Source organism: Cephus cinctus, unplaced genomic scaffold, assembly GCF_000341935.2.
Source record: "Cephus cinctus unplaced genomic scaffold, Ccin1 Ccin1_scaffold0786, whole genome shotgun sequence".
Lineage (NCBI taxonomy): Eukaryota > Metazoa > Arthropoda > Insecta > Hymenoptera > Cephidae > Cephus > Cephus cinctus.
The window spans coordinates 67,947-92,510 of NW_014333388.1; the positions used below are offsets into that span (position 1 = coordinate 67,947).

The window sequence follows — 24,564 nt, forward strand, 5'->3', positions numbered from 1 at the left end:
TTGACTAGTTTGGAGGAATTTCGGTTGAAACAAGTCGGAGCTTCACGAATATTCACGAAGCATTACGAAGTTACACGAAGTCATTACCGTACACGTTTAACGCCGAGGGATCGTCGGTATCAGCACGGCGATAATCACAATCATTCGTGGACGTTAAGGAAGTTGCAAAAAAGTATATTTAGTAAAGATGAAAATACTAGAAATATTTCGCCTTTTCGATGTGTATCCTAAAACTCTTGAAGAACGCGTCCAGACGTTCGGCGGCGGTATTGGTACGTTAATTCAAGTATATTAATTTCTGCTTGTTTTATAGAACTCTGTCAGTCACGTCATCGTCTGCTATTTACATTTTTCTTTTGGCATATTTTCTAATCATTGATAAAATTTTGAATGAATTTTAATTCGAAATTACAGTAAGAAGTTGTATTCTTTCTGTTAAAAAGTTATTCGTTAATGTAATCATTAAATGTACACTGTTCTGTGACTAACCTTAAAGTATATCAAAATTCGATTTACTAGTAATATTCAGCTACGAAGTTATAATCGATAATAATTTAGTTTGTTAATAATATAATGCATTTGTGTTTTAGTGTCGATGATCAGTGCATTGATGATGATAATATTCTTCCTGTGTGAAGTCGAGGATTACCTTAAGTATAACTTGAAAGAAGAGCTGTTTGTAGATACATCGAGGGGTTCTAAATTGAGAATTAACTTGGATATTATAATACCTACAATATCTTGTGATTGTAAGTCATTGTTTGTGTTTCTAGCTGTAATACAGCATTTCACAAGTGTTCAAAATTTAGATATGGTTATATTTTATTATAGTATTGTCACTTGATGCAATGGATGCAACAGGGGAGCAACATTTGCAAATAGAACATAATATATATAAAAGGAGATTAGACCTTGATGGTAAACCTATTGAAGATCCTCAGAAAACAGGTGAATTTTTGTCATTGCAAATTTTTTTGATAATTGAATAAAGTTTAATCTTGAAATTCTTGATTGGCAGATATTGTAAAAACAAAAGGGTTGATGGAAACAACAAACCAAAATGTAAGTTAATTTTTCAGAATGTAATCTAGTTTTAAACTTGAATTATATATGAGAAGTTAACTTTACTCTTAATTATTTAAGAATACACAAGATGCGAATGAGTGTGGAGATTGCTATGGAGCTACTAGTGAAGCAATGGGAATACTGTAAGTTTTTTTAACAATAAAAAATAAATGTTTCTTATTACATTACTCTAATAAAATAATTTTTATAGATGTTGTAACACATGTGAAGACGTTAGGAAGGCTTATAATATGAAAAAATGGGCATTCCCAGATCCATCATCTATAAAGCAATGTAGAGATGATAAGTCTGTAGAAAGAATGAAACGTGCATTTTTAGAAGGATGTCAGATATATGGCTATATGGAGGTCAATCGAGTTGGTGGAAGTTTCCATATTGCTCCTGGAGACAGTTTTTCTGTTAACCATGTTCATGGTAAGTTAATTGATTTGTAGCCAATTATCAGACCAGATTATATCATATAAAATTTCATGTTTCTCAAATATACAATATTGTATTTATGTCATTTTTAGTGCACGATGTACAACCATACTCATCTACTCAGTTCAATATGACACACAAGATCCGTCATTTGAGCTTTGGACTGAACATTCCAGGAAAAACCAACCCAATGGATGGCACAGTGGTCGTAGCTAGTGAAGGTACATCATATTTCCTTAACATTATTTTATTACAAAGTCAATAGTACAGTTTGATATTACAACATAATCCATTCTAAAGTTATACACAATATCTCTGAATGTTAGCAACGTATGCCTGTTCCAATTGCCATGAAAGTGCCAAATGTTCCACCACCTTGAAGCATTACCTTTCCAACGTTGTTTACCAATTCCCTCCCTCTCATTCCATACCTGACAGCAATCATTGGAAAAAAAAATTTAGACAAAACAATAAGATTAAACCTGCACTATTCACACAGTTATCATAAGCATTACCTCAAAGCTGAAAATCCTCCAAAAAGAGCACCCGATGCCATTCCAACACAGAAACCAATAGTAAATCCCATCTTCATCCTATCCCAGCAGGATGGTCCTTGCTGATACGCTCCACCAGGAACTACCGGCATTATAATCTACGTACAAAAAAAAAAAGATAAAATTTATCCAAAGCCCTTAACTTTTAAAACAAAATTCTCTTTTGTCAAAAATCCGCGTGTTACCGGCACACCTATGTGTCGATTGCATGAGAAATCCAAAAGCACGAAATGGATACACGAACAATATTAGTCAGATGCACCATAACATCTTTGATTATTTGTAACATATTTTGCTGATTGATAATCCGCAAAACTTCATACTCACTGTATTAAAATATTGTTTTACGTGCTGTCAAGCTTATCGAGAATTCTTCGCGATCTACCCGCTTTAGTTTTCACCGTATCAGCAAGTCGCCATATTAGTTGGCTGCCATATGATAAAAAAGACGGCTGTTCATTCGACGTCACCGTCTTTGACGACACTAGCGCTGTTGCGGAAGAATCCGCAAACAATTTAAAATTAAAATTAGAATGTTTGAAAATAAAAATTTTATTTTTGATTTATTACAGGAGCTATGATGTTTCAACACTACATAAAAATTGTGCCTACCACTTATGTTCGAAGAGATGGTTCTACACTGGTTAGTAATCAATTCTCTTTAACGCGATACTACCGAGGCATATCTCAGGCATCTAGCGATTCAGGAATGCCTGGAGTATTCTTCAGTTACGAATTAAGCCCACTGATGGTGAAGTATACCGAAGTCAAAAAATCCTTTGGACATTTTACAACTAACGTATGTGCGGCAATTGGTGGTGTATTTACTGTGGCTGGACTAATTGACGCCATCCTATATCGATCCGTTCGTGCAATACAGCGAAAAGATGAATTAGGTAAATTCAGTTAGGATCTTTAACTAGGAGTTTTTGAAATATTAAGAACGATTGTGAATGTTAATGCATTCGTGTGATCGTTTCGATCTATTAAATATAATATAAGGCATAGTAATTAATAATTAAGTGCTAAGGAGTCGCGCTGTTTATTGCCTGTTTCTCAATATTTTTAATTCTTGAGGGTGGAGCTGTATTTATCGATGAAATAATTTTGATTTGTAATAATCTTGAACAATACTTGGTTTTGTATTGTTTCAACTAGAAAGATGAATAATCATGTCTGATGATAGTCTTCATGATGTTGAAATAAGTATTTATATTTAAGTTTTGACATTGACATTGACTGTATTGTGTATTTTATAATTGATTCTTTTATCCATTTGAAAACTAGCACAACAGGATATGTATTGTTTAATTCATAAATTGTCGCGGCATGATATTTTGTGACTGTGTCACAGAGATTTGTAAGATATATGCCAATATGCATAATGAGATAAACCATTATGTTTAGTGAAGCTTATTTATTAATTCCTTAGTATTTTACAACGTCTTTTGAAATGTATTGAATAACTCAACTGGCACTTGTGCTACATCTTGACAAAATTCTGCATCAGTTCCAGTGACCAGAGCTTTTGGTGATACGTACAATGGTTTTTCTGGATCGTACTGTGCTCTTCTTAAGTTGGCCAAAAACTTATGTCTCATTTCAATTCTAGTTTTTCTGCACAATAAAATGTGTGGCTGTTGTGACAATATTTGGTGTGATATTCCCATTACATTGTGTACATACTCAAAACTTGCAACAGTACGTTCCCTTGCTGTAATTTACATAAAGTATTATAATAATACAATCAGATTGAAGAAATTCAACATTTTAAATAACTTACACATCATTAACAGCCTTGGCTTCATAAGGATTATGGATTTTGTTTCATCTTTATTGAAACCCATTTCTTCTCGAATACCAAACTCAGCTTCTTTTACATTAGACAAGTTAAAAGTGATTAGTTTTGGTGCTCTCACTGTCAAAGTTCTCACTTCAGGCCCAGTTAAAGAAAACTGTGTTTGAAAGAATGCAAGCCTAGTGTCCATTCTTTTTGTATTAAACATTAGCCAAAATGGATTAGTGGAGACTATTCTTTGCACGTTTGACAAATTAAAATTGTGTGCTCTTAGGTATCTTATTCTTGTATGAAGATTATCCATGTCTTCTTTAAAAATCATAGGATTTATTGTTAAAAATTTGCCAATCGTATCTGCTGACACACCGCAATCATGTAAAAATTGTATATATGGTTTCATGTCCTTTTCAAAATCTAGACGAAGTAAAAACCTTTGAACCATAGGTTTGTCATCTAATTTATGCAAATCTACACCAAGTTTAATAAGTTCCTGGAGCGTAGTAGATTTATCAGCATAGGCAGCAAAGTTAAATGTGGGAGCCAAGTATGGCGCAATGTGTGAAACATCCTCAGTACATTCATCCAAAGGATGTGCTGGCTTTGTATGTTCTAAGAATATCTCATCAAAATCCAGAGGTTGATTCAACGGGTTTAACATTGAATTCTTAATCTCATTGTTATTTTTAGATTTAAAATCATGTGTTGTCTCACTCGCAGTGCCTTGCGAAGTATTAGAATATTGAACAGCAGACGTTGACTGCATGAATGGTTCATTTTTCGGATTTAACGAAGGACTGTATCGAAGATCATTTTCTAATATGGATCTCTTTGCATCACTTTGCGTTGAATATTGTACAAAATACAAAAGTCGTCGATAAGTAACCTCATCTTCAACTCTGTTGCACCACGTGGCTTTTCGAGTTAGTCGAAATATAGCAGAATATCGTGGAAAACCCATTATTTACAATAAATATTAACAATAACGTGTCGTGAACATTGTCTCAGATAATCACGAAGATATGACCAATTTTCTATAATCTGAGAACAAATTTTGTTTGCTTTGAACAATCAACAATGCAACAATATGCCGCATCTTGCTTAAATGGCGCTTCTAGCAACTCCCAATAGTTCTACCAATCAACGTGCCATATTTAGGTTCGATACGCTTACCATACGTGACTCTTGACCAATAACCAATGTGAATTCCTATGGACGTTCTGTACCATTAGTCGACAACTCACGTTCAAATGAACCTTCGGTGAGTGTGATTGGGTGTTAAATTGTGACGTCAGCCAGCTAAAATATCAACAATCGTTACCCCCTTTCGAATTAACCATAGAATTAACCTGTATTACAAAACTACCTTGGTATTACTGTACTGACGTATTTATGATAGAAGTGAATAGGAATTACTTCGTTAATTCATACGATTTCCTTTAATACGGTTTACTCTGTGCGACGAGTGTAACGTGACGCTATATTTGAAATGTTTGATTCCTTTGGATTGAACAAAATGCAGCTAATTCGTATATAGACGAACGCATGTAGCAGCTTCTAGCTTGAAACGAAGCTCCGGTGGTGCTGTTAAAAAAGCCGGATATATTTTCTTAAATTCTTTTTTACTTTTATTGAGATTCCTTTATGATATATTATTAGAGTAATCATCGTTATATCGCTGCTAATCGTATTGACGTCATGGAACGAGAAGGTATGTAAAATTTTTAACTTTAATTTATTCTATTTTGAGACTCAATATATAGTTTTAACTGTTTATATAATTTTCTGTAACTTTTTTTTAGAATCTTTTCAGAATATATAGTTATTCAGAATGTTTTCCGCAATATGACGCACTTTCTTTTACCATTATTACTTCTATCTGCATTAGCTTCTTTCTAAAGAACTTTTGTATAGATAAGAATATTAAAGATTTATATCAGCACTACATTGTTCGATTCTTTCCTTTTGTTGGAGACAGTCTATCAGAATTCTATTAACAGATACTGTAAGCTATTTACAAAAAAACTTTATTCAGGCGGTATCAGTGATTCGGAAGAGGAACTGAATAAATCAGGCACACAACTTGTCGAAAATCAGACAGGACCTCAGTCTCCTATGGAACACGATCGTTCTCCATCTGCCAATTCAAAGAGATCAATAAGTCCCAATGATTCAATTAGAAGTAGATCAAGATCAAATTCTGGCAGTCGAAGGAGTTCTCCTGCAAGGTTTATAAAATTATTCACATTATTTGCATAAAATTAGTTTATACAAGTGGAATAACATTATTATATGGAGGGAATTATAATAAAGTATGTTATTATGCTCAGGTCGAATGCAGCTTCCCCAGCACATACACAGAATCAACCAGATTCACCATCTTCCCCTAGGTCCAATCCAGAATCAAGGAAATCACGTTCTCGATCTGTATCGCGATCTCCTTCTCGTGATGGGTCTGCTCCACCTATGGACCGAAAATCAAGATCCAGATCACCATCAGAGCCCAGAAAAAGCCGTTCTAGATCACGGTCACCATCACCTTCATCACAGCATTCTCATAAAGCACGCTCCAGGTCCAGATCTAAGAGTGGTTCACCAAACAATTCCAGAAAAGGCTCACCCGTCACCTCAAGAAATAATTCACGTTCGCGATCAAGATCGATTTCCTCAACGAGAGCTCGATCGTTATCAAAATCAGATTCACACAGAGGAAGATCAAGATCACAATCTAATTCCAGGCCCAATTCACCGAAAGCTTCAGCATCGCGATCTAACTCATCGCCAACTTCACCAAAAGTTCCAAGATCACGTTCAGGATCGGCATCTCCTACACCAAGAATTAAATCTCGCTCACGATCTGGTTCTAGGAAATCATCAAGATCTAGATCAAGATCTAATTCAGGAGATAGAAAAGCAACATTGGAAGTTGGACCTAGATCACCGTCTGGTTCACGAAAATCGTATTCCCCAACAGGATCACGAAACAATTCACCAGGTTCAAGAAAATCACGGTCACGATCACGATCAAGGTCAAAATCGAAATCAGGTTCCCCGTTTGGTTCCAGGCCCAATTCACCATCCGATAGAAAAAGAAATTTAAAATCACGATCTAGGTCTGGTTCTGGATCAAGGAAAGGATCACCATCGGTACTAGAGAAAGCTCGTTCAAGATCACCGTCACAAGATAGAAAAGCTATGTCACGCTCAAGATCTAGATCGATGTCAGGTTCACGAAAAGGCTCACGATCTAGATCGCGATCCGCGTCAAGAAGATCAAGATCCAGATCGAGATCAGGCTCCAGAAAATCAGTGTCAAGATCTAGATCAAGGTCACGCTCAAAATCTGTTTCACCAAAGCGATCAAGATCACGATCACGATCACGATCACGTTCAGGCTCACGAAAAAGTTTTCGCTCCGGATCGGGAGCTAGTTCTAGAAAAGCTGCTTCAAGATCTCGTTCACGATCAAGTTCCCGAAAATCAAGATCTAGATCACGTTCTGGCTCAAGAAGATCCCAATCAAGATCGCGTTCTCGATCACGTTCACATTCACGGTCCAGATCGCGTTCCCGTTCAAGATCAAAGTCTAGGTCGCGATCACGATCAGGATCTAGATCAAGAGCTGGTTCTAAAGCTAGATCCCATAGATCAAGAAGCTATAGTCGAGAATCCGATGCTCCTATCGAGCAAAAAGGCAGTCGCATATTATCAGATTCCGAAGGTGAAAACAGCGAAGTACGAGCTTCCAAGAAGCTTAAGCGCGGCTTGTCAGATTCAGAAGAGGAAGATGAAAATGGTGAGTCTCCGAAGAAGAGAAAGGGTTCTCAAGAACCCGAAGAACCCCAAGCTGAGGAGGGAGACACAGAGGAAGGCAGTAAACCAGCAGAGAATGAAGCACCTACTGGAGTACAGGATGAAGACGATTCGGACGATGGTATTCCTGGTGGCATGGAGTAAGTAAAATTTATTTTTCATAGATTATTGCAAATGCGATCCCTTAAGTCCAAGTTGTATCTACACTTCATTTTTTCTATTTGCTTCCAAGGAGCAACAGATATGTGTAAGTTAATAGAACACAGAAGTTATCAAATATATATTCCTTAATTCATTAGTCTTTTCCTTTTGTACAGGGACAATTCTATGTCTGATTTTGATCGTATGCTTGCTCGTAAGAAGGATGAACAAACTCGTCGTCGAAAGCGCAGAGACATCGATATTATTAATGACAATGATGACATAATTGCACAGTTATTATCCGACATGAAAGGTGCATCGGAGGAAGACAGGAAGTTAAATCAACAAAATAAACCGGCTACAAACAAAATAGCCATGTTACCAAAAGTACTTTCGCAGTTAAAGAAGCATGACTTACAGCTAGCATTTTTGGAGCACAATGTATTAGCCATACTTACTGATTGGTTGGCACCGATGCCTGATCGATCATTACCTTCAATGAAAATCAGAGACAGTCTTCTAAAGTTACTTTGGGAGGTATATCAAGATGATTTAAAAATATTTAAATTAATTCCCAACAGCTAGTAATTACTGGTAGTTTTTCTTGACGGTTTCTTGGATCTTTTCAGTTTCCAAGGATCGATCAGTCCTCCTTGAAACAATCTGGGATTGGTAAAGCTGTTATGTATCTTTACAAACATCCTAAGGAAACCAAAGAGAACAAGGAACGTGCTGGAAAATTAATAAACGAGTGGGCACGACCGATTTTCAATCTTTCCGCCGATTTCAAGGCTATGACCAAGGAGGAAAGAATGCAGAGAGATCTTGAACAAACACCACAAAAGAGAAGAAAGGTCGACGAGGGCAGTTCTTCTCAGAAATCACAAGACATTAATAAAGCACTGAAAGGAGACGCCAAGTAAATTTTAATCTGACGACTTCAACTATTGCCGGTGAAGCTAATTGTTGATACTTGTTACCTGTAACAATGTTTCTCCCTTTTTGTTTTTTAGATTATTGAGACCAGGTGACCCTGGTTGGGTTGGTCGTGCCAGAGTCCCTATTCCATCTAATAAGGATTACGTGATACGACCAGATTGGAAATCTGATATTGATATTAGCAGAGTATGCCAATGCCTGACTTTATTCACTATAAATTATTGCAACCGGATGAAATATTTATATCTTTCTTCGTTTTCTTTCAGAGCACTAAGAAGCAGATGAATCGATTTGAGCGGCACATGAAAAATTATATCGATAACAAGAGGATAAAGTCTACTAGACGAGCAGTTGATATATCCATTGAAGGCAGAAAAATGTCCTTATAATGAATATATTCAAGTAATGTTGCGTTACACGCTATAATCATTTTAGCAATGAGAAACAATGTAAAATATACGTGAATGTTTATTGTGGGGCGATTGTTCAATTCTTCTAGAAAGAAAATAATTCCATTTTTACTTATAAGTTATAAAATATATCGAAGGTGCAGTTCTTTCGAGAAACCTGAAAGCACCAAGTGTTCGTATATCATCACAATATGCCATTTACAAATTATTGCCATTGGATAAATCTTTAATTTCGAATTTTTATCAACAATTTGTTCTGACCCAAATCAAATACTTTGTGTTTTCGTGCTCGTACCGATCGTTGCATTTTAATTTGAAGATGAAATCCATACCCTGGAAGTACATTTTCCACAAAATTATATGTTCTTTTAGTTAAAATGTTTCAACTTGGTTTAATTGTGATACTCGCGAAAAGATGTAGCGTATAGTTGAGGATTTAACATGACGAATTGAATAATTGTTACGATCAAGCAAAATAAAATGCTTTCGTAAGACTTCAAATAAATGACCATTCTTGCAAATTTTATAGCTGCCAATTATTGCAAATATAAAATAATTCAGCTGAACAATATTGCTTCTACTCATTACTTTTAAACACCATCGTTCAGAACATGTGACAATATGGCGTCCATTCCCTACTTAAAAAAAAAATAAATATACAAGTACAGTCGCAAATTTCTATATTCAAATTGCAAAATAGATTTGATTTGAAATTTGTAGGTGTTCAATTCCGCATATTGAAGTAACTATTACTGTTGACGCGACATGTTCGATGCGATCATCCTAAAAGGTAAAATTGCGAAATTTAAAGTGAAAGATATATACTTCTTCCTTGATTGGTTTCATCTCTCAAGGGACAAGTGTCAGGTTGAACAGATATAATATTTCTAACAAGTACTGTTACATAAAATCATACGCTCTGCTTTGTATGATCTTAAAAATCTGGTAGCAACCTTCTATGTATTCTATACTTCTGTACTATTGAAAGAATAGCACAGGAGGGATGTGTATTTGACATAATAAAATGGTTAAATTTTCAACTCGTGTTAAAATACTTGTGTTTGTTGTAGCAGGTTTGCATCTCTCTACGTATATTTATAGTCGTTATACCTCGGGCAGTAAAGTAATTGCTGAAAAAGGTGAGAGTCGAGGGAGACCGCCATATTGAAGTGATACCGGAGCCATTGTTGATCGGTAAGTGTTTCATTTTTTAGCTGAACTTGTGCACGACTACTGAGAAAAATATGCGTATATATCCTAGAGGAGGTATCACTAACGGACAAATTGTTTTAGTTACTATCATAGGAGTCTTCGGTGGTGCTTACGTTTGGAAACCTCTCATCGAAGAATATTGGAGTAAAAATAAAGGCTTGGTTCAAGAGAATTCAAAATGAGGTAAGATGACGATGAATCAAATGAAATATTGGTTATAAATTTTCTGAATTAGCAAATTATTCAAATAGAAAATTGATGACCTTTTTCATGGAGTAGATTGACAAATATGTAAAGATTTAATCGTGTTTTAGGCGTCTTTGGAGGTATCATAGCAATTTGTATGTAGCTGGCACTGGATTTGGTGTGTCAATGTTCTCAATGATGTTCATTTTTGGATACAAGTAATAATTTGATTATTAGAAAATTATATCATTGTTTTGAATAATTAACATACTTATTTATATCTGCAGAATGTGCTTTGAAGCTCCGATGCGCCTGAGATTGACTAAAAGTGCAATAAATAATGGAGAAGTTACTGGATATTATGAAGCTCTACGTGAAGAACCACGACCAAAAAATAGCTTAGCACTTCATATGATTTAAAATATGAAAAATGAATGGGATACATTTCTTGATTGTAGTAAATTACTGATGTACGATAGGATTATGTATTTGAATGTACACAAGTTTGTTTGCTGTGTCATCTTAAAATGTGACACGGATGAATAAATTTATTACAACTATTATAACTAATCCATATTTATACATTGTTTCTTGCTTGAAGTTATTGTTGGAATTTGGTGTTGTAGAACGGTACATACTGCAGAACTACTTTCCAATCTGTGAAGTAGAGACCTGCTAACGTAGCAGCAGTTCCATATGACATAACAGATGGAAGCCTGTGACAAAAAAGTACAACATAAAACATTAAATGATATACAGCTTTACAAACAATGATAGTGTTAAATAAATATTATAAAGATACCATAATTACATTCACAGTATCGTTATACTCCATTACATAATTACAATTATTTAGGGAAGGACAAAGCTCAGATTTCAGATTTTATTGATCTTGCAACATATCGCATTGTTCTGATTACATATACATATTATGCAATGATAAATATATGAATACTATACTTTCTTAAAACTGGATTTTCCACATTTAACAACAATAAATTTAATCAGAGCCTAAGCTGCTGAAGTGCGTATGAAATGTCAATTAAATATAAGAAAATTTACATAAAATTTACAACGCTACATTTTCTCACCAGTGACGAGCCAGTTCGACGTGTTTCCTACCCAAAGGTCCCATTGTTTTGCACAAGTATCAAAAACTGTACAAAGTTAGTGTGAATTGGCAATCTCAGGTATCTCTTTTACAACTGAGCTATGTAGCCATTAATTCTAGAATATGTAGAAATGTTTTCAAATAGCAGGATTTGGACAATTAAGGATAATTTTTATCAAAATTTAAACCTCGCTCACAATTAACTACGTTCTGTTACAGTTTTAAGTATTTTACTATTGGACAGTTTTCGACAGTGTGTAAGTTTATAACTACCAGTCAATCCGAATCATGTTCTTTCAACTTTCTTCAAGCTGATGGGCTTTTGATACAATTCGGTATCCTACTGGCTATAAGAAACTACCAGTTGGACAGCGGACAATGAGTCAACTGAATGCTCGGCACAGAAATTCTGCAGCTTGTTGCGTGCCAGGTTATTCTTGATTCAAACTTTAGTACAGTGATCTCTCTTGAAGAAGAACAACTTATGACCAAGGCGGTAAAGCATATTTTATGCCGGAAAGGACCGCCAAGAGTTTGCAAAACTAGCAAAACACATGTAGAAAATTATGGCGGGGTCAGAAGCGTTATTGAAAATAATTGTATTTACCATATGTGCTGCCGCGATTAATGTGACAATTGTTGTCGAAGGGCACAGATTAAACGTACCAAGAGTTTTATTACCAGTTTTCAATGATTACCCTGTTAATTTTACACTTGAAGTAACCGAGGGTGGTTGCTATCAATGGTAATTATACACGTTTATTTGTGTTAGTACATAAGACTCAAATTGGAGCTGTATTCCATATTTCAGTTTCCATATATTTTTATTAATTTAACGGTCAAAAGCTTCTTTCTGGGACTAGTACAGGAAAAGTATAATATATAACAATGATAACCTTTTCCTTAAGTTCCTTCTACCTTTCGTGCTTTGCTCAGTGATTTAAATACAATTTGTGTTAACTTCTATTCAAGTTTAACATATGCGATGATGAATTGAAATAGAATGAGTTGTTAACTTTATTTATTTATTTACAGGTCCACGTCACGTTTGGATATTATCCGATTGGTACCCATAAATGAAAATCTAGACAGAACATGTTCATCTGCTGTAATTGTACAAACAGTTACCAAAGAATTTACTCGAAACACTGCTATTGTTTTAGCAGAGGATGTAGCATCAGGATTGGTCTTACGCTGTGATGTTATAGTAGATGCAATTTCTTCCCTTCATGTTGTTACTACTACCAGAGAATTATTTATTGAAGAAGCACCAGAAGCATTTGAAGTTCGAGCTTGTGACGAACAAGGTAGGTCAAAGTATATGCAACATTTATGTGCAGTTGTGTAATTGGATACATTTCTTTTGCATCTAGTATAATAACGCTTTTTCGTTTCTCTTTATAGGTAACGAATTCACAACTCTGGCGGGCGTAGAATTTACTTGGACAGTTGGCAATATTGATAAACATTCTACCACAGTAGACAAAAAAGCTCCGAACAATGTCTTGCGTTTTATGACTTTTCAAGAGTCTCCATACGAGACACCACATACGGTTAGCAGTTTAGATGCGATAGGTAAAAGAGGGCATATCATTCTATTGGAAGGAGTTAGAACAGGAACAGCGAAGGTACGTTACATGGATCATTTAATCAATATTTTTATCCTATTCAGTTACTACTATATGTGAAATACTATACTTTCAGGTTTCAGTAAGATTACTACATCCAGAATATAAACATGTATCCCCGATAGAAGTGGAATTAATTGTTGTGGCAAATCTTATAATACTACCATCCGATGTTACAATAATGGTACATGATAGTTTCAAGTACAAAGTGATGCAGGCAAGTACATTAAGATTTTTATAAGTTTTCTAAAGACTTATATATAAAGACTTACTTCATAAATCATTTATTTCCTGTGTCTTTAACAGGTCCGTCAGGGTCGACTAGAAGAAATAAATTTTCCATCAAGTCAATATTACTTAGAGGCAGAAAATACAGCCATATTAGAAATAGACAACGAGCATAGCTCCATTTATGCACTTTCATACGGAAAAACAAAGATTTTCTTACATGACAAATATGTTCATGAAGAATACGGTGTTGTTTTACCTTCAGCGACAGTTAACGTGAACGACGTGGCGTACATAGCACTTACAGTTCTTCCAGATAGAAATTGGGCCCTCATACTTGGAAAAGTTCATGAAATTGTTATTGAGCTTTACGACAAGTAAATATTTTTTTATATCATTTCATAGAGACTTTTATAATAATCATCATTGATACACAACTCCTTGCCATACCCATCGATTACAAAGTAATCAATGAAATAATTATATTATGATTGCAGTAAGGATCGTAGATTTCATATTGGTGAAGGTGTAGAAGCAACAATGCAGATCGATGGGAAGTACTTCAATACCCATTCGGTAACACCAAATGGAACTCATGTCATCGGTGTGCCAATAAACATTGGAACAACAACAGTAGAAGCTACTCTTCACGGAGTGATCAATAAGTATGGAAAAAGAGTGACACTTTTGTCAAAATTATCAACCAGAGCAGAACTTACGATACATTCACCAGTCACTGTTCATCCAAAGATTCTAGCCATGCCGTGGGATCCCAGGGGAAAATCCCGGTATGTAAATATTTAATTCGCACTAATATTAATGATTAATAAATATTCTTAACATTGTCTTGATTAACCCATTAGGATTGAGATTGCCTTAAAAGTAACTGGCGGTGATGGTTCTTACGTTTGGACCAGCCGACAGCCATCAGTAGCCACTGTGACACAGAATGGTGTTGTAAGGATTTTGCAAAAGGGAACTACAGATATATCTGTCTCCATGGCACGAAATCAGTATAACAAAGATACAACAAAAGTTCATGTTTTACCACCCTGCAAATTAGAAATTGTTCGGTACAACATGGAAGCTGCAGTTGGCGAGCCGATATACTTGCACATTGCTTTGTACGGAGAATTAAGCGATGGCACAGACGTAATAGTTATGCCGTTTAACGATTGTAAGGACGTACCTTTTGAAGTTGACATACCAGATGAGAACTTTAAACAAGTTTATGAAAATGAAACTGTACAACCAGTAGGCATTGCTTGTACGACCATAGCAGTCATGGGATTAGACGTTGGAACTTCCAGTATATCCGTAGCTTATAAAGTAAATGGACTATACTTAATTGACAATATAACAGTATCAGCTTACGAGCCACTCACAGCCTTACATCCAGCAAGCATGGAAACTCTGCTAACTGTCGGATCATCAAGAAAAATTCTTTTCAAAGGTGGACCGCATCCATGGTCCATTAAGCCGCAAGGATATTCGAGAGAAGCACGAGTCTCTGATAACATGGTCATAGAATCTCACGAATACGCATATTCTACCAGTGGATTTTCTGATGTGGCACTTTTTGAAGTCACCTGTAAAGCTCTTGGTGAAGCCAACTTCATTTACACAGTGTCAAACTTGCCGCTCTTACCAAATTGTCAGAAAACCGAAGCAGTTGCTAAAGTTCGTGTGATTTGTGGAAAGCCAAGATACATTTATCTACAACCTAAGTTCAGTAACAGTAGTAGCTGTCCTATTGGACAGGTCTCCGAGAAGATTATGGCGCGAAATAACAATGACTTGGATCTTACTGTTGTGATAAAGGACGAAGATGGTCGGCGTTTTGATAACATTTCTAGTTTACATATAGAGTGGGAATTGACACCTACTGGAGTAGGTATTCTTGATGCTCCAATCGGGTCGAAGGAGGAAACTATTACGGATATGAATGTGGAATTTCCAAAAAGGCACTATCAACGTATCATACCTAAGAAACATACTGGAAGTTTGACTGTGTCAGCGTCAGTCATAGGATACCAGAAAAACATTCTGAACAAATTGGGTATCACTCCAGAATGGCCAGTATTTCCTACTGAAAATGAAAGGGGAATAGTTGATACACCTATGATAGAAGCTTCTGTGAATGTTATTCTGGTTAACGATACCACCATTACTCCGAGCACGTTGAAGGTACTAAATGATCCTAATGGAAAGTATTTCCTGCAAGTCAGTCAGGGTTCTGGTTACTATGAATTTCTATTAAGCACTGATGACATAGCTGATGTACGATACATAGAGCCGACAAAATCTATCAGTGTAACACCAAAAAAATCTGGAGTACTACAAATAGCCCTGGTTGATCTGTGCATCGATTCTGGTCCAGCTCAAGCTACAATCGAAGTGCAGCAACTCGGAGGAATTGAAGTGGAAACTGTGAATAAAGTTGAGAAGGGAAAGTGCATCGTAGCTGCTGTCAAACTTTTTGACACTAATGGACAGCTTATACAATTGCCATCTATCGATGCACTTAATATAAGAGCAGAAACTGAGAATGGATATATTGAAGTGAAACGATTGCCAATCAATGAACAAGGCAAATTACCTTATGAACAAATACTCTACGTTATTCATGGAATTGAAGAAGGGGATTCTCAGTTGATATTCGTTAGTGGTGAAGGTGATCAAGAAATCGAAAGTGATCCATGTATTGTTCAAGTATTTTTACCATTGAGAGTGACACCGCGTAATTTAACTGTACTGATTGGTACACCTTATCAGATTAAAACTGAGGGAGGTCCTACCAATGCAGAGGTTGAATTTACCGCAGAAAATGATGATGTCCTTAGTATTGATCGTACTGGGGTCCTCGAAGGGATGGCAATGGGAAAAACAAAAGTCATTGCAAGGGCTGTCGGTTTAAGTGCAAAAGGTACTAGGGTTCTGTACTCCCAAGATCATGCAGAAGTTCACGTTATCATACTTGAAGGAATTAAAATTGTTACTCCTACAAGTAGGGTTAAAGCTGGTGCTGTTATTCCTCTTTGGGCATTTGGTCTGCCGGAACACTTGACGCCATTGATTATTGGTTCACTGCGAAAACCTTTGAGATTTATATGGATGTCAAGCGATTCAAATTCATTGAGTCTACATAATATGTACGAAGGTACTGGTATCAATGTGAGATACCAGAATGAAGTAACTTTACATGCCAAAGCGATAAGACCAGGAACAGTGACAGTTTACTTGAACGTGACTGCGCCATCGAAGACCTTACCCGGTTACAAGAAGGATGTGACTTTCACGACGTTCGTCAAGATTGAAATTTTCGAAGAATTATATCTGACAAATCCTGTAGCTGCACCAGGAGTATCTATCATTTTAATGGCAGCGAATTCTATCTTGAAATTGGAAACGAATCGCGACAAGCGTGGAGTCACGTCGTACAAAATTTTGTCCAGCGGCCAGTCGAATGAATCCGAGGAATTGAATGCATTGACTACCGGAAGTAAAGCTATAAGCGTTGATAAAAATGGGGTGATCAGGGCAGGAGATCATTTTGGCCGAACAGTAATTTCCATATCAAGCGTAGAGGGTTACAGTTTTAAGCAAACTTTAACAATTATTGTTGACGTAAGTATCTGCAAAGTCTCGATTATTAATTTTTTTGACTACTGCATATGTAATCACGTTTTTTTCTTTAAGGTAAAACCTGTGCACTATGTTATGTTGTCCCTCAAATCAAATGTGCGTATACGCAGTGGTGAGGAATTGAATATGTTACCCAATGGTATGGAATTGGATTATGAATTACAATATTATGATAGTGTCGGCTCGAAATTCCATTCAGCTGAGACCAAGTTTCAAGTCACAGCCAATAGAGGCGATTTGGTTTCCTTTGCACCTGGAAAAGGTAATGTGATTGCTACGAAGTTTCTTAAGAATGGCGAATTGGTTGCTAAGGTATACGATGAAAAATATCCCAATGGAATGTTTGATTATGTTCACATGGCGATTGGAGACATATTATTTCCGATAAAGGTAAAAAACATTTTAAAGTCCCGACTTATGCATTATTAATATTTTTTAATTGTTTCTTAATATTTTTTTACTTTGTTTATGGCAGACTACCCTGACAGTGGGTGATATCGTATGCTTTTCCATGCCACTATTGTCATCCGATGGTGATCCTGGGTATTGGCAATCATCTGCTCCAGACAACTTGACGGTAGATCCTCTCACAGGAATTGGTAGAGCACGCAGTCCAGGACATGCTATTGTAAAGCATAGTCTTGCCACTCCGATACAAGGAGACATTGAAGTTACTATAAAGCCAATTGCCAAGGTATGGTTTAGACAATGATTTTACTTTTCTTATATCGTTCCAATCTTTATTATTTTATTTCTTTACACGTAACAGATATCACTTGTGCCACTAAGAGGAAAAAATATTACCGGCATGGAAGTGTTTAGTCTACCTTTAGTACTGAAGAGTAAAGATGAGAAAATAAAAGAGAACAATGTCTTATCACGGGGCTTAGGTGGATGTCGTAGACAATCCTCTTTCGCGGTAACCTCGTTTCCATTTACTTGCAACATTCAATTCGTTTCTCCAGTTTCAACCATTGCTATAAACGACCTGTTCCTCGTTAAACCACGATTCGATATTGTGACTGGTTAGTATACGAATTTTTATGCCAATAAAATACATCTAAATTAAAAATAAAATAGGGACTTTAATATACATATGAATTAACAGGTTTTTATTATTGTGATGTTATGTCGATGGGTCCATTAAGCATCGCATTGAGTACAATGGAGACATCGGTGTTGATAAATGCACAGAGTAATGACATCGAAGGTACACCAGTGGAAGTAGTGTATCTTCCACCGATGTATGTTACCAAGAAAGAAATTGTCTTTGTTTTATCTTCTTCTAATACATTATCGACTGCTACTATCGATATATATGGTTTGAAAACTGTACTGAATCGTGTTACGGTAAGTTTAATTAATTAGAATTACTTTGATCATTTAAATTGAGAATGTATGGATTTTATTTTATTCTATTTTGTCTTTGTAGATGAACGCTCCTGAGGGCTTGACCGTAAGTGGGCCTCAATTTGTTTCAAAGCATTTAATACAGTACAAGATAAGATTGTTACAGAACCGTGAGGAAATGCAGGGTCAGAAAGTTATAGTGACGAATGAATTGACGAACCAAAGTGTTCCTGTGAGTAACTTAACTGTTTTCATTGTTGGCTGAGATATTAAAGTATCACATAGAAAATAATTGTGGATATTGAATCGTTTTAGCTTTTAATACGAATTTCCAAATACGACCAATTTGTTCCAATATCTGGAATTCACTGGCTGGACTATATGTATTATTATCGGTACACCTTAGCGCCTCTTGTGGTTCTTGTTGTGACGTTCTTCTTCAGTAAGTATTTAATTTTTCATATAATTAATGATATTTATATATATATTTACTTTTTATTTTACAGTATTCAAACACAAAGTGACGTGCATCCCCGTAAGGAATAAAACTGTATTTGGTAAGGGTATAAGGATTATGCAAAATTTCCCATTTATTTTGGTCTTTTTTATTAATTTCTTCCGTCTCATCTTACAGCTGACACATGTCCCCCGCCAATAAAGAACGCAAACGTAACGTGCTCTCCTACTGTTAACAATGCAACGAGTACGCCAAATTCACGAAGTCCAAATTCATCCTTAAGGCCTTTCTCAGCGTTCGAGCCTGTTTATGGCGATCCACGTGGCTTTTACACGCCGACTGCCAGACGGAATAGAACTTTACACAGTCCGTAATGATTCACAGTTGAAAATTGCTTGGACAAGACTGATATACAGTCGAAGAATATGTTCGTGGGAAGGCTGTGTTCCTCTTGTGTCCTTGTGGAATATATTTTCTTCTTTTTCTCGTTCTCCACAACGAAACCCGTGTATGATATTGGACAACTAACGAAGTTTATATTATCTTGAACGAACAACATGGTTTGCTGAAAGCATCAGCCGTGCATCCTTTTGGATTCCCGTCATTGGTAAGATCATTGTATAATAATATAACGTTAATTGTAATACTTAAGGAATCTGACGTATGAAACATGAGATTTAGAGACGTAGTTAAGACCATTAATGAATGAGGATACATGCGGTTTAAGACTAAGAACACGTTACCATTCTTCCTCAAGCTTAGAGGTTGTCAATGTTTGAAACGCCACAACTATTATATTTATTGTATTCGCACAATTTTAGTGCGAGGTATAAGGACAGAACAGTTTATATCCTTAAGAACGATATTGTGAGGCAGCTGCACAAGTTGATGAGGATAAAGAGAATTGCATCAATTTGAACATCGACCAACATTGTTGAGTGAGAAACTGAAACGGTGTAACTAAATGACTGGTTTTGTTAATAAGAATGTATCCGTTTTTTAACGTTTGTTTAATAGAGATGACTGACAGGAAGCTGTTAACGTTCATCACCCGTTTAACGAGACAAGTCAGTTAGATTCGAATGTAAATAATCGCGGTAAATTACTATTATTAAAGAAATCTTGTTTATCTGCATAACATAACTTTCATTTTTGTAATATTCATTCTCTCAATGATTAAGCCCTGCGTGTGGTCAGCTAGTTACTTGCAGTTAACTATGAACTAGCAAAGTCGATGACCCGTTTATAATCCACTTCCAAATCGATGAAAGACCTTATTGTGCCTTTGAATCAGTAAATTCTTCTATCGCGAAATGAATTCATGTAACATCTTGAAGAAGTACGTGTGTTCACGTATCATGATTAAGCTTCACGGCCTAAACAATTCACTTCACTTTATAAAACTTAATTACCCTACTTTCAGTACCTTCTTGTATAATTTCTTAGACAGTTTTATCTATATCAGTTTTTTTCTTTTGAATCCTTATATCATCAGAGAGAGCCAACGTATCATTTAATTTGCCTCGGAGGGTGTCCTTACATTTTTCATTATCTTTAAGTACTTGATATACTTCTGTATATATAAATGTAATTATTATACGAATTTTGCCAACAATTATCTAATTGACAGTGTTAATTATCTTGTATCATTAAGCGTGAAAGTCTTTCATTTAAATGTTATGCTAAGGTACAGACTCTTAATTCTGCATGTTTGTAAATTGCGGACCAGTCAGTCTGAATAGTTGATTGTAAATTGTTAGTGATAATAATTGAGCAGAATTAAAAGTCTAGATACTCACAATAGGCATTGAGTAACTGAGACAATATGATACCACTCGCGATATTTTATGCGGAGACAAAATTTATCGCAGTACGCAGTACAGTATAGTAGATTAAACTGGCAAGTTATTAACTGCGGGTACTGAGATTTATTTTGGACTTAGTTTTATTCAATATGTTTTTTTTAAATTTGAATACACACTTCATTAATCTACTGGTACAATGTATGAGTATTGCGAAGACATCTTATAGAGATGGTAGTATAAGACTAATATTTAAGATAGTTATTAAATGCAAATATTAAATTGACATTACGAAAATTCAATATTATCAAATTTGACTTTTAAAGGAAATCGCAGTTGCGATAAATCCTTGTTTTTCACAATACTTTGAAAGCTCGATCAATAGTCTTCCGTACTTATCATAATTTCCTTTTCTGCCTATTATTCATAAAGATTATGTGTTCTTCCTTGCGACATGTTCAACACAATTATTTTTTAATATTCTTGTTTATTTATAAAACAGAAAAGATAACTTTCGAGCTTTCTATGTAAGTATTGGCTCGACACACTTCCGTTCGAATTTCTTAATCGGAAATTCGAAGTGCCAATAATGAAGGATAAGTAATAAAGAAAAAAGTCATTTTTGGTTGTGATGTATCATTATTATTTTATTTACTGAACATTCTTAGATCCTTTCTTTACGCAATGATTATTACATTTTATGCATCACAATTTGTAAGTGAGCGGATTACGATTATCGCTTTACCTTCAAGTTTTTTGTGCAATTTTGTAATATTGCAATAATTAATGGAAACAAAGAATGAGATGTATATGTGGATGTATGTGAATTATTATTCGTGCTTCCTTAAAAGTTGAAAAACATGTTCGGTCTTAAGTTTGTTATACCTTGCCGATGGGAAACAGTAAAGTTTATGTGGTAAGCAGCTACGCCATGTGTTCATAGTACTTAAAAATTAAAAATATGACTTAGTAAGCAACTGAACGTTAATTGGAACACACAAAAAAAGGCGATAATGTGCGGTTGTGAAATTTTCATACATAATTGTCATGTGGTACGATGTTATTTAGTAAATATGTCAGTTCGTTGGACTCAGGTAAATAAAGAGTATATTCTTCTTTGTACATTGTTTAATAAAAATTAACAGAAATCGTCAACGTTCTTAATCCGAGTCTTACGAATAACAATTAGCTAAGCTGTTGCGTGCGTGAAAATGAATGATATGTATATTTGATTAGGAGTATGACAGGAGTATTAACGTTCAATCAATTGGTAGTTATTCATAAATAATATTTATTACAAAAATTCGGCATGTGTAATGAAACAGTCACGCGATCTCACAGTCATGCAAGAGAAAATAATTTGTTGTTAACGATCTAGAGATGTTGTAGATCGTGTATGTATGTGTGATAATTTTTAACTTTTCCTAAATCTCTTCAGTGCTTCTTAGAGTTCTTTGATAGTTTTTCATACTTTCTTTTACTCGAGTACCATAACGCGAATGGGATTGCTAGGGACGGCAGAGTCATAACTGCAAATGCTGCCCAGTCAATCTGCAAGAAGATTATGGAGTTAGAGCAAGGACCAAATTGATAGGGATTATATATCATTATTTTTAAAGTAAAGATTACTTACAACATGGGATGAGAACTTTTTATCGTAATCACGGAAGGATACGACCAAGCCTTCACCAGGTTCACTGCTTACTGCAACTTGCAACCTCGGGGCATCTTCCTTATGACGATATAGAACTTCAGCAGCGGTAAAGTTGAAGTAACCAAATTTGCGTGGCCTTACGACAACTACGTGACTGACGTTTGTGTATGGTGGGACACGATCAATTCTAGCATTGAGTTCTCCACTAACGTGAGCAAAATTATCAGGATGGAAGGAGTTATCAGTTATTTCAACTTCGAGTGCTGCTGCATTACCAATATTGTAAACTGTATACTGTAAAAAAAAATTGTGATTAGAACTGTGCATATGTACTTTTTATTATGTTCAATATCATTTAAAAAGTTAAACATAAATGAATGGAGTACCTTTACAACAATATCCATATTTTCTACAAGATATTTGTTAAGGATCTGTTTAGATACTAGTAGACGTGCAGCTTCATATTCGTCGTCGGCACAAGTGCTGACCAGCAGAGCAGCTACAGCTGCCAAAAGGAAGTGGTAGTTCATTCTGCAAAAAGAAATATTAAAATGAGTAATCCTTAAGAATAAAATATAACAACATCAAATATACACTAAGGCATTTTTTAATGATTCAAAATGAAAAATATAGAATAATATAAGCTGTCATTTATGATAAACGGAAGATTGAAGTCATATGTTAGAAATCAATGTATCCAGAGAAGGCGCTCCGAAATGAAATATTGTCTTATGTATGAATTCTATTATACGAAAAGGTTCAGAAATAATTATTAACTCTTGTACTTGCGGATGGGTTTAAGCTTTCAGTTACAAATTACTCAAAATCTGTGGAAAATATGGTGAACACTCACCTGCTCTAAGTACAGTAACCTGAAAGGACGTAAACGCAAAGACAACTAGTAAGCTGGAAGATCGTTGAATAGATGAACTTAAGGAAACTGCCAACAGCGCCGCATTTACTGCCACGTTTCGACGCCGTAGCAATGCCCAAAAACATCACGACACACAACACAACACCATGCCTGACTTCCGCTTCCGACAACGTGAGAATATGAATTTTTATTCACGTTATGAAGAAGAAAAAAAATAAGGTTTGCATGGTTCGAATGTATATTAAGTACATTACTCTATATCAAGAAGAATCTTTAGTCTACGAAATGCAAAATTATATATTTTCCTTTGGCGTTGAAACAAAACAAAAGATAATAATTTACATTGTTCCGCATTAAACAATGTTACTAACGTTGTTATACTCTTAAAAGAAATAATTTTATCTCGGATATAAAAGATAATTGTAACAATATTTGTAATATAGAACTTTATTAACTTGTATACTGCTTTTGGTTGTTGTCCGTGCTAAAGTTTTCTTATGGTTGTGATCTCTACTGCATTTTACAATTTTTACCGAAAGAGTAATTAGTAAACAACATTGTGTCAGACGTATTGTCTCGTCATTTTCACACACTTTCTGTAATAATAATTAGACTTTTTGGGGTTTCTTGTCATTAACGATCGTAACATCATACTGAGTTTATGATGGCTGCAAAAATCTATCAACCTGATCAAGAACTCGAAACAAAGGTTAAAAAAGGTTAGTTGCAAGTGGAAAGATATTTGTATACTTTAAACAATTTTAACATTTTCCTTTGTTTTCAGCTACAGAGCGAATATCAGAGAATATGCATATAGTGGCCAACGAACCGTCACTCGCATTTTATCGTTTGCAAGAACACGTTAGGAAAGCTTTACCGCCTATGGTTGAGAAACGTGTTGAAGTCCTTGCTCTGAGGCAGCAGCTCCAAGGTCGCTGTTACGATGTTGAATATGCTGTGAGTGCAGTAAAGACAATGGAAGGTGCTGCAAAAAGTTTTGATAATACTTTGGAGTTCATAAAGAATGCAATATTCTTCAAGCAACAGTTAAAGTACGAGGAGCAAAGGAGACATAAAAAAGATGGAAATAAAGATTCAGTGTACAAGAGACTTTCAGCTCACATTCCTACGCTTGACCATCTCCCTGATGAGATATCGGATGTTGTTAGAGAAACTGCAAACAGAGTTGAATCTATGATGAATCATGCAAGGCATTCGAGTGAAGTCCAAAAACCAAGTAATGCTCACAACTGAATCTA

General features: G+C 35.4%; 8 protein-coding genes across 12 annotated transcripts; 4 read left to right on the plus strand and 4 right to left on the minus strand.

Moving 5' to 3' along the window:
• The first annotated feature begins 81 nt into the window (after window positions 1-81).
• Window positions 82-3,471, plus strand: LOC107270506 (endoplasmic reticulum-Golgi intermediate compartment protein 3). Its single transcript, XM_015745577.2, has 8 exons — window positions 82-272; window positions 591-749; window positions 832-948; window positions 1,019-1,062; window positions 1,144-1,208; window positions 1,277-1,500; window positions 1,599-1,727; window positions 2,633-3,471. Exons 1-8 carry the CDS (start codon window positions 188-190, stop codon window positions 2,968-2,970), a joined length of 1,161 nt encoding a protein of 386 aa, XP_015601063.1. The 5' UTR covers window positions 82-187; the 3' UTR covers window positions 2,971-3,471.
• On the minus strand, window positions 1,738-2,547 carry LOC107270511 (reactive oxygen species modulator 1). Its single transcript, XM_015745584.2, has 3 exons — window positions 2,388-2,547; window positions 2,022-2,158; window positions 1,738-1,937 (listed from the first exon to the last, which is right to left on the minus strand). Exons 2-3 carry the CDS (start codon window positions 2,150-2,152, stop codon window positions 1,829-1,831), a joined length of 240 nt encoding a protein of 79 aa, XP_015601070.1. The 5' UTR covers window positions 2,153-2,158; window positions 2,388-2,547; the 3' UTR covers window positions 1,738-1,828.
• Window positions 3,463-4,981, minus strand: LOC107270505 (transcription termination factor 3, mitochondrial). The gene is made up of 2 exons (XM_015745576.2): window positions 3,844-4,981; window positions 3,463-3,774 (listed from the first exon to the last, which is right to left on the minus strand). Exons 1-2 carry the CDS (start codon window positions 4,814-4,816, stop codon window positions 3,497-3,499), a joined length of 1,251 nt encoding a protein of 416 aa, XP_015601062.1. The 5' UTR covers window positions 4,817-4,981; the 3' UTR covers window positions 3,463-3,496.
• Window positions 4,982-5,113: 132 nt separating this feature from the next.
• On the plus strand, window positions 5,114-11,126 carry LOC107270504 (IWS1-like protein). 4 transcript variants are annotated; one of them, XM_025087876.1, is made up of 12 exons: window positions 5,114-5,566; window positions 5,891-6,083; window positions 6,186-7,808; window positions 7,901-7,915; window positions 7,968-8,346; window positions 8,439-8,728; window positions 8,823-8,934; window positions 9,015-9,948; window positions 10,232-10,352; window positions 10,452-10,553; window positions 10,685-10,774; window positions 10,844-11,126. In XM_025087876.1, exons 1-8 carry the CDS (start codon window positions 5,554-5,556, stop codon window positions 9,135-9,137), a joined length of 2,748 nt encoding a protein of 915 aa, XP_024943644.1. In that variant the 5' UTR covers window positions 5,114-5,553; the 3' UTR covers window positions 9,138-9,948; window positions 10,232-10,352; window positions 10,452-10,553; window positions 10,685-10,774; window positions 10,844-11,126. The 4 variants fall into 4 exon arrangements, with proteins under 4 accessions (XP_024943644.1, XP_024943645.1, XP_015601058.1 ...); XM_015745572.2 differs by having other exon boundaries at window positions 5,117-5,566; window positions 7,986-8,346; XM_025087877.1 differs by lacking the exon at window positions 10,685-10,774 and having other exon boundaries at window positions 10,844-11,119.
• On the minus strand, window positions 11,028-12,074 carry LOC107270512 (cytochrome b-c1 complex subunit 10-like). The gene is made up of 2 exons (XM_015745585.2): window positions 11,648-12,074; window positions 11,028-11,272 (listed from the first exon to the last, which is right to left on the minus strand). Exons 1-2 carry the CDS (start codon window positions 11,689-11,691, stop codon window positions 11,158-11,160), a joined length of 159 nt encoding a protein of 52 aa, XP_015601071.1. The 5' UTR covers window positions 11,692-12,074; the 3' UTR covers window positions 11,028-11,157.
• Window positions 12,075-12,205: 131 nt separating this feature from the next.
• On the plus strand, window positions 12,206-23,320 carry LOC107270501 (nuclear pore membrane glycoprotein 210). Of its 2 annotated transcripts, XR_003060536.1 has the most exons (16): window positions 12,206-12,412; window positions 12,703-12,974; window positions 13,072-13,295; window positions 13,372-13,512; window positions 13,602-13,900; window positions 14,021-14,311; window positions 14,387-17,150; window positions 17,223-17,558; window positions 17,644-17,862; window positions 17,938-18,193; window positions 18,277-18,518; window positions 18,601-18,750; window positions 18,834-18,960; window positions 19,025-19,075; window positions 19,153-19,582; window positions 23,234-23,320. XR_003060536.1 is itself a non-coding variant. In XM_015745560.2 (15 exons), exons 1-15 carry the CDS (start codon window positions 12,234-12,236, stop codon window positions 19,347-19,349), a joined length of 5,748 nt encoding a protein of 1,915 aa, XP_015601046.1. In that variant the 5' UTR covers window positions 12,206-12,233; the 3' UTR covers window positions 19,350-21,899. The 2 variants fall into 2 exon arrangements, 1 of the variants encoding a protein (XP_015601046.1); XM_015745560.2 differs by lacking the exon at window positions 23,234-23,320 and having other exon boundaries at window positions 19,153-21,899.
• On the minus strand, window positions 22,045-23,420 carry LOC107270508 (translocon-associated protein subunit beta). Its single transcript, XM_015745582.2, has 4 exons — window positions 23,285-23,420; window positions 22,818-22,962; window positions 22,411-22,725; window positions 22,045-22,328 (listed from the first exon to the last, which is right to left on the minus strand). Exons 2-4 carry the CDS (start codon window positions 22,959-22,961, stop codon window positions 22,212-22,214), a joined length of 576 nt encoding a protein of 191 aa, XP_015601068.1. The 5' UTR covers window position 22,962; window positions 23,285-23,420; the 3' UTR covers window positions 22,045-22,211.
• A 549-nt stretch (window positions 23,421-23,969) lies between these two features.
• Window positions 23,970-24,559, plus strand: LOC107270509 (BLOC-1-related complex subunit 8 homolog). Its single transcript, XM_015745583.2, has 2 exons — window positions 23,970-24,024; window positions 24,090-24,559. Exons 1-2 carry the CDS (start codon window positions 23,970-23,972, stop codon window positions 24,557-24,559), a joined length of 525 nt encoding a protein of 174 aa, XP_015601069.2.
• Window positions 24,560-24,564: the final 5 nt, after the last annotated feature.

Excerpts from the sequence above, each read along its gene's own strand:
- LOC107270506 (XM_015745577.2), top strand. The coding sequence starts at position 188 with ATGAAAATACTAGAAATATTTCGCCTTTTCGATGTGTATCCTAAAACT. Across the intron at positions 273-590 it reads GACGTTCGGCGGCGGTATTG|TGTCGATGATCAGTGCATTG; the intron begins GTACGTTAATTC and ends TTTGTGTTTTAG. Across the intron at positions 1,501-1,598 it reads TTCTGTTAACCATGTTCATG|TGCACGATGTACAACCATAC; the intron begins GTAAGTTAATTG and ends TGTCATTTTTAG.
- LOC107270511 (XM_015745584.2), bottom strand. The coding sequence starts at position 2,152 with ATGCCGGTAGTTCCTGGTGGAGCGTATCAGCAAGGACCATCCTGCTGG. Across the intron at positions 1,938-2,021 it reads GGAGGATTTTCAGCTTTGAG|GTATGGAATGAGAGGGAGGG; the intron begins GTAATGCTTATG and ends GATTGCTGTCAG.
- LOC107270505 (XM_015745576.2), bottom strand. The coding sequence starts at position 4,816 with ATGGGTTTTCCACGATATTCTGCTATATTTCGACTAACTCGAAAAGCC. Across the intron at positions 3,775-3,843 it reads GCCAAGGCTGTTAATGATGT|CAAGGGAACGTACTGTTGCA; the intron begins GTAAGTTATTTA and ends TGTAAATTACAG.
- LOC107270504 (XM_025087876.1), top strand. Across the intron at positions 8,347-8,438 it reads TTCTAAAGTTACTTTGGGAG|TTTCCAAGGATCGATCAGTC; the intron begins GTATATCAAGAT and ends GGATCTTTTCAG. Across the intron at positions 8,935-9,014 it reads CTGATATTGATATTAGCAGA|AGCACTAAGAAGCAGATGAA; the intron begins GTATGCCAATGC and ends GTTTTCTTTCAG.
- LOC107270512 (XM_015745585.2), bottom strand. The coding sequence starts at position 11,691 with ATGGGACCTTTGGGTAGGAAACACGTCGAACTGGCTCGTCACTG. Across the intron at positions 11,273-11,647 it reads GTCGAACTGGCTCGTCACTG|GCTTCCATCTGTTATGTCAT; the intron begins GTGAGAAAATGT and ends TTTTTGTCACAG.
- LOC107270501 (XM_015745560.2), top strand. The coding sequence starts at position 12,234 with ATGGCGGGGTCAGAAGCGTTATTGAAAATAATTGTATTTACCATATGT. Across the intron at positions 14,312-14,386 it reads GATCCCAGGGGAAAATCCCG|GATTGAGATTGCCTTAAAAG; the intron begins GTATGTAAATAT and ends TTAACCCATTAG. Across the intron at positions 18,194-18,276 it reads ACGATTCGATATTGTGACTG|GTTTTTATTATTGTGATGTT; the intron begins GTTAGTATACGA and ends ATGAATTAACAG.
- LOC107270508 (XM_015745582.2), bottom strand. The coding sequence starts at position 22,961 with ATGAACTACCACTTCCTTTTGGCAGCTGTAGCTGCTCTGCTGGTCAGC. Across the intron at positions 22,726-22,817 it reads ATATGGATATTGTTGTAAAG|TATACAGTTTACAATATTGG; the intron begins GTACTCCATTCA and ends TTTTTTTTACAG. Across the intron at positions 22,329-22,410 it reads AAAAGTTCTCATCCCATGTT|ATTGACTGGGCAGCATTTGC; the intron begins GTAAGTAATCTT and ends ATCTTCTTGCAG.
- LOC107270509 (XM_015745583.2), top strand. The coding sequence starts at position 23,970 with ATGGCTGCAAAAATCTATCAACCTGATCAAGAACTCGAAACAAAGGTT. Across the intron at positions 24,025-24,089 it reads CGAAACAAAGGTTAAAAAAG|CTACAGAGCGAATATCAGAG; the intron begins GTTAGTTGCAAG and ends CTTTGTTTTCAG.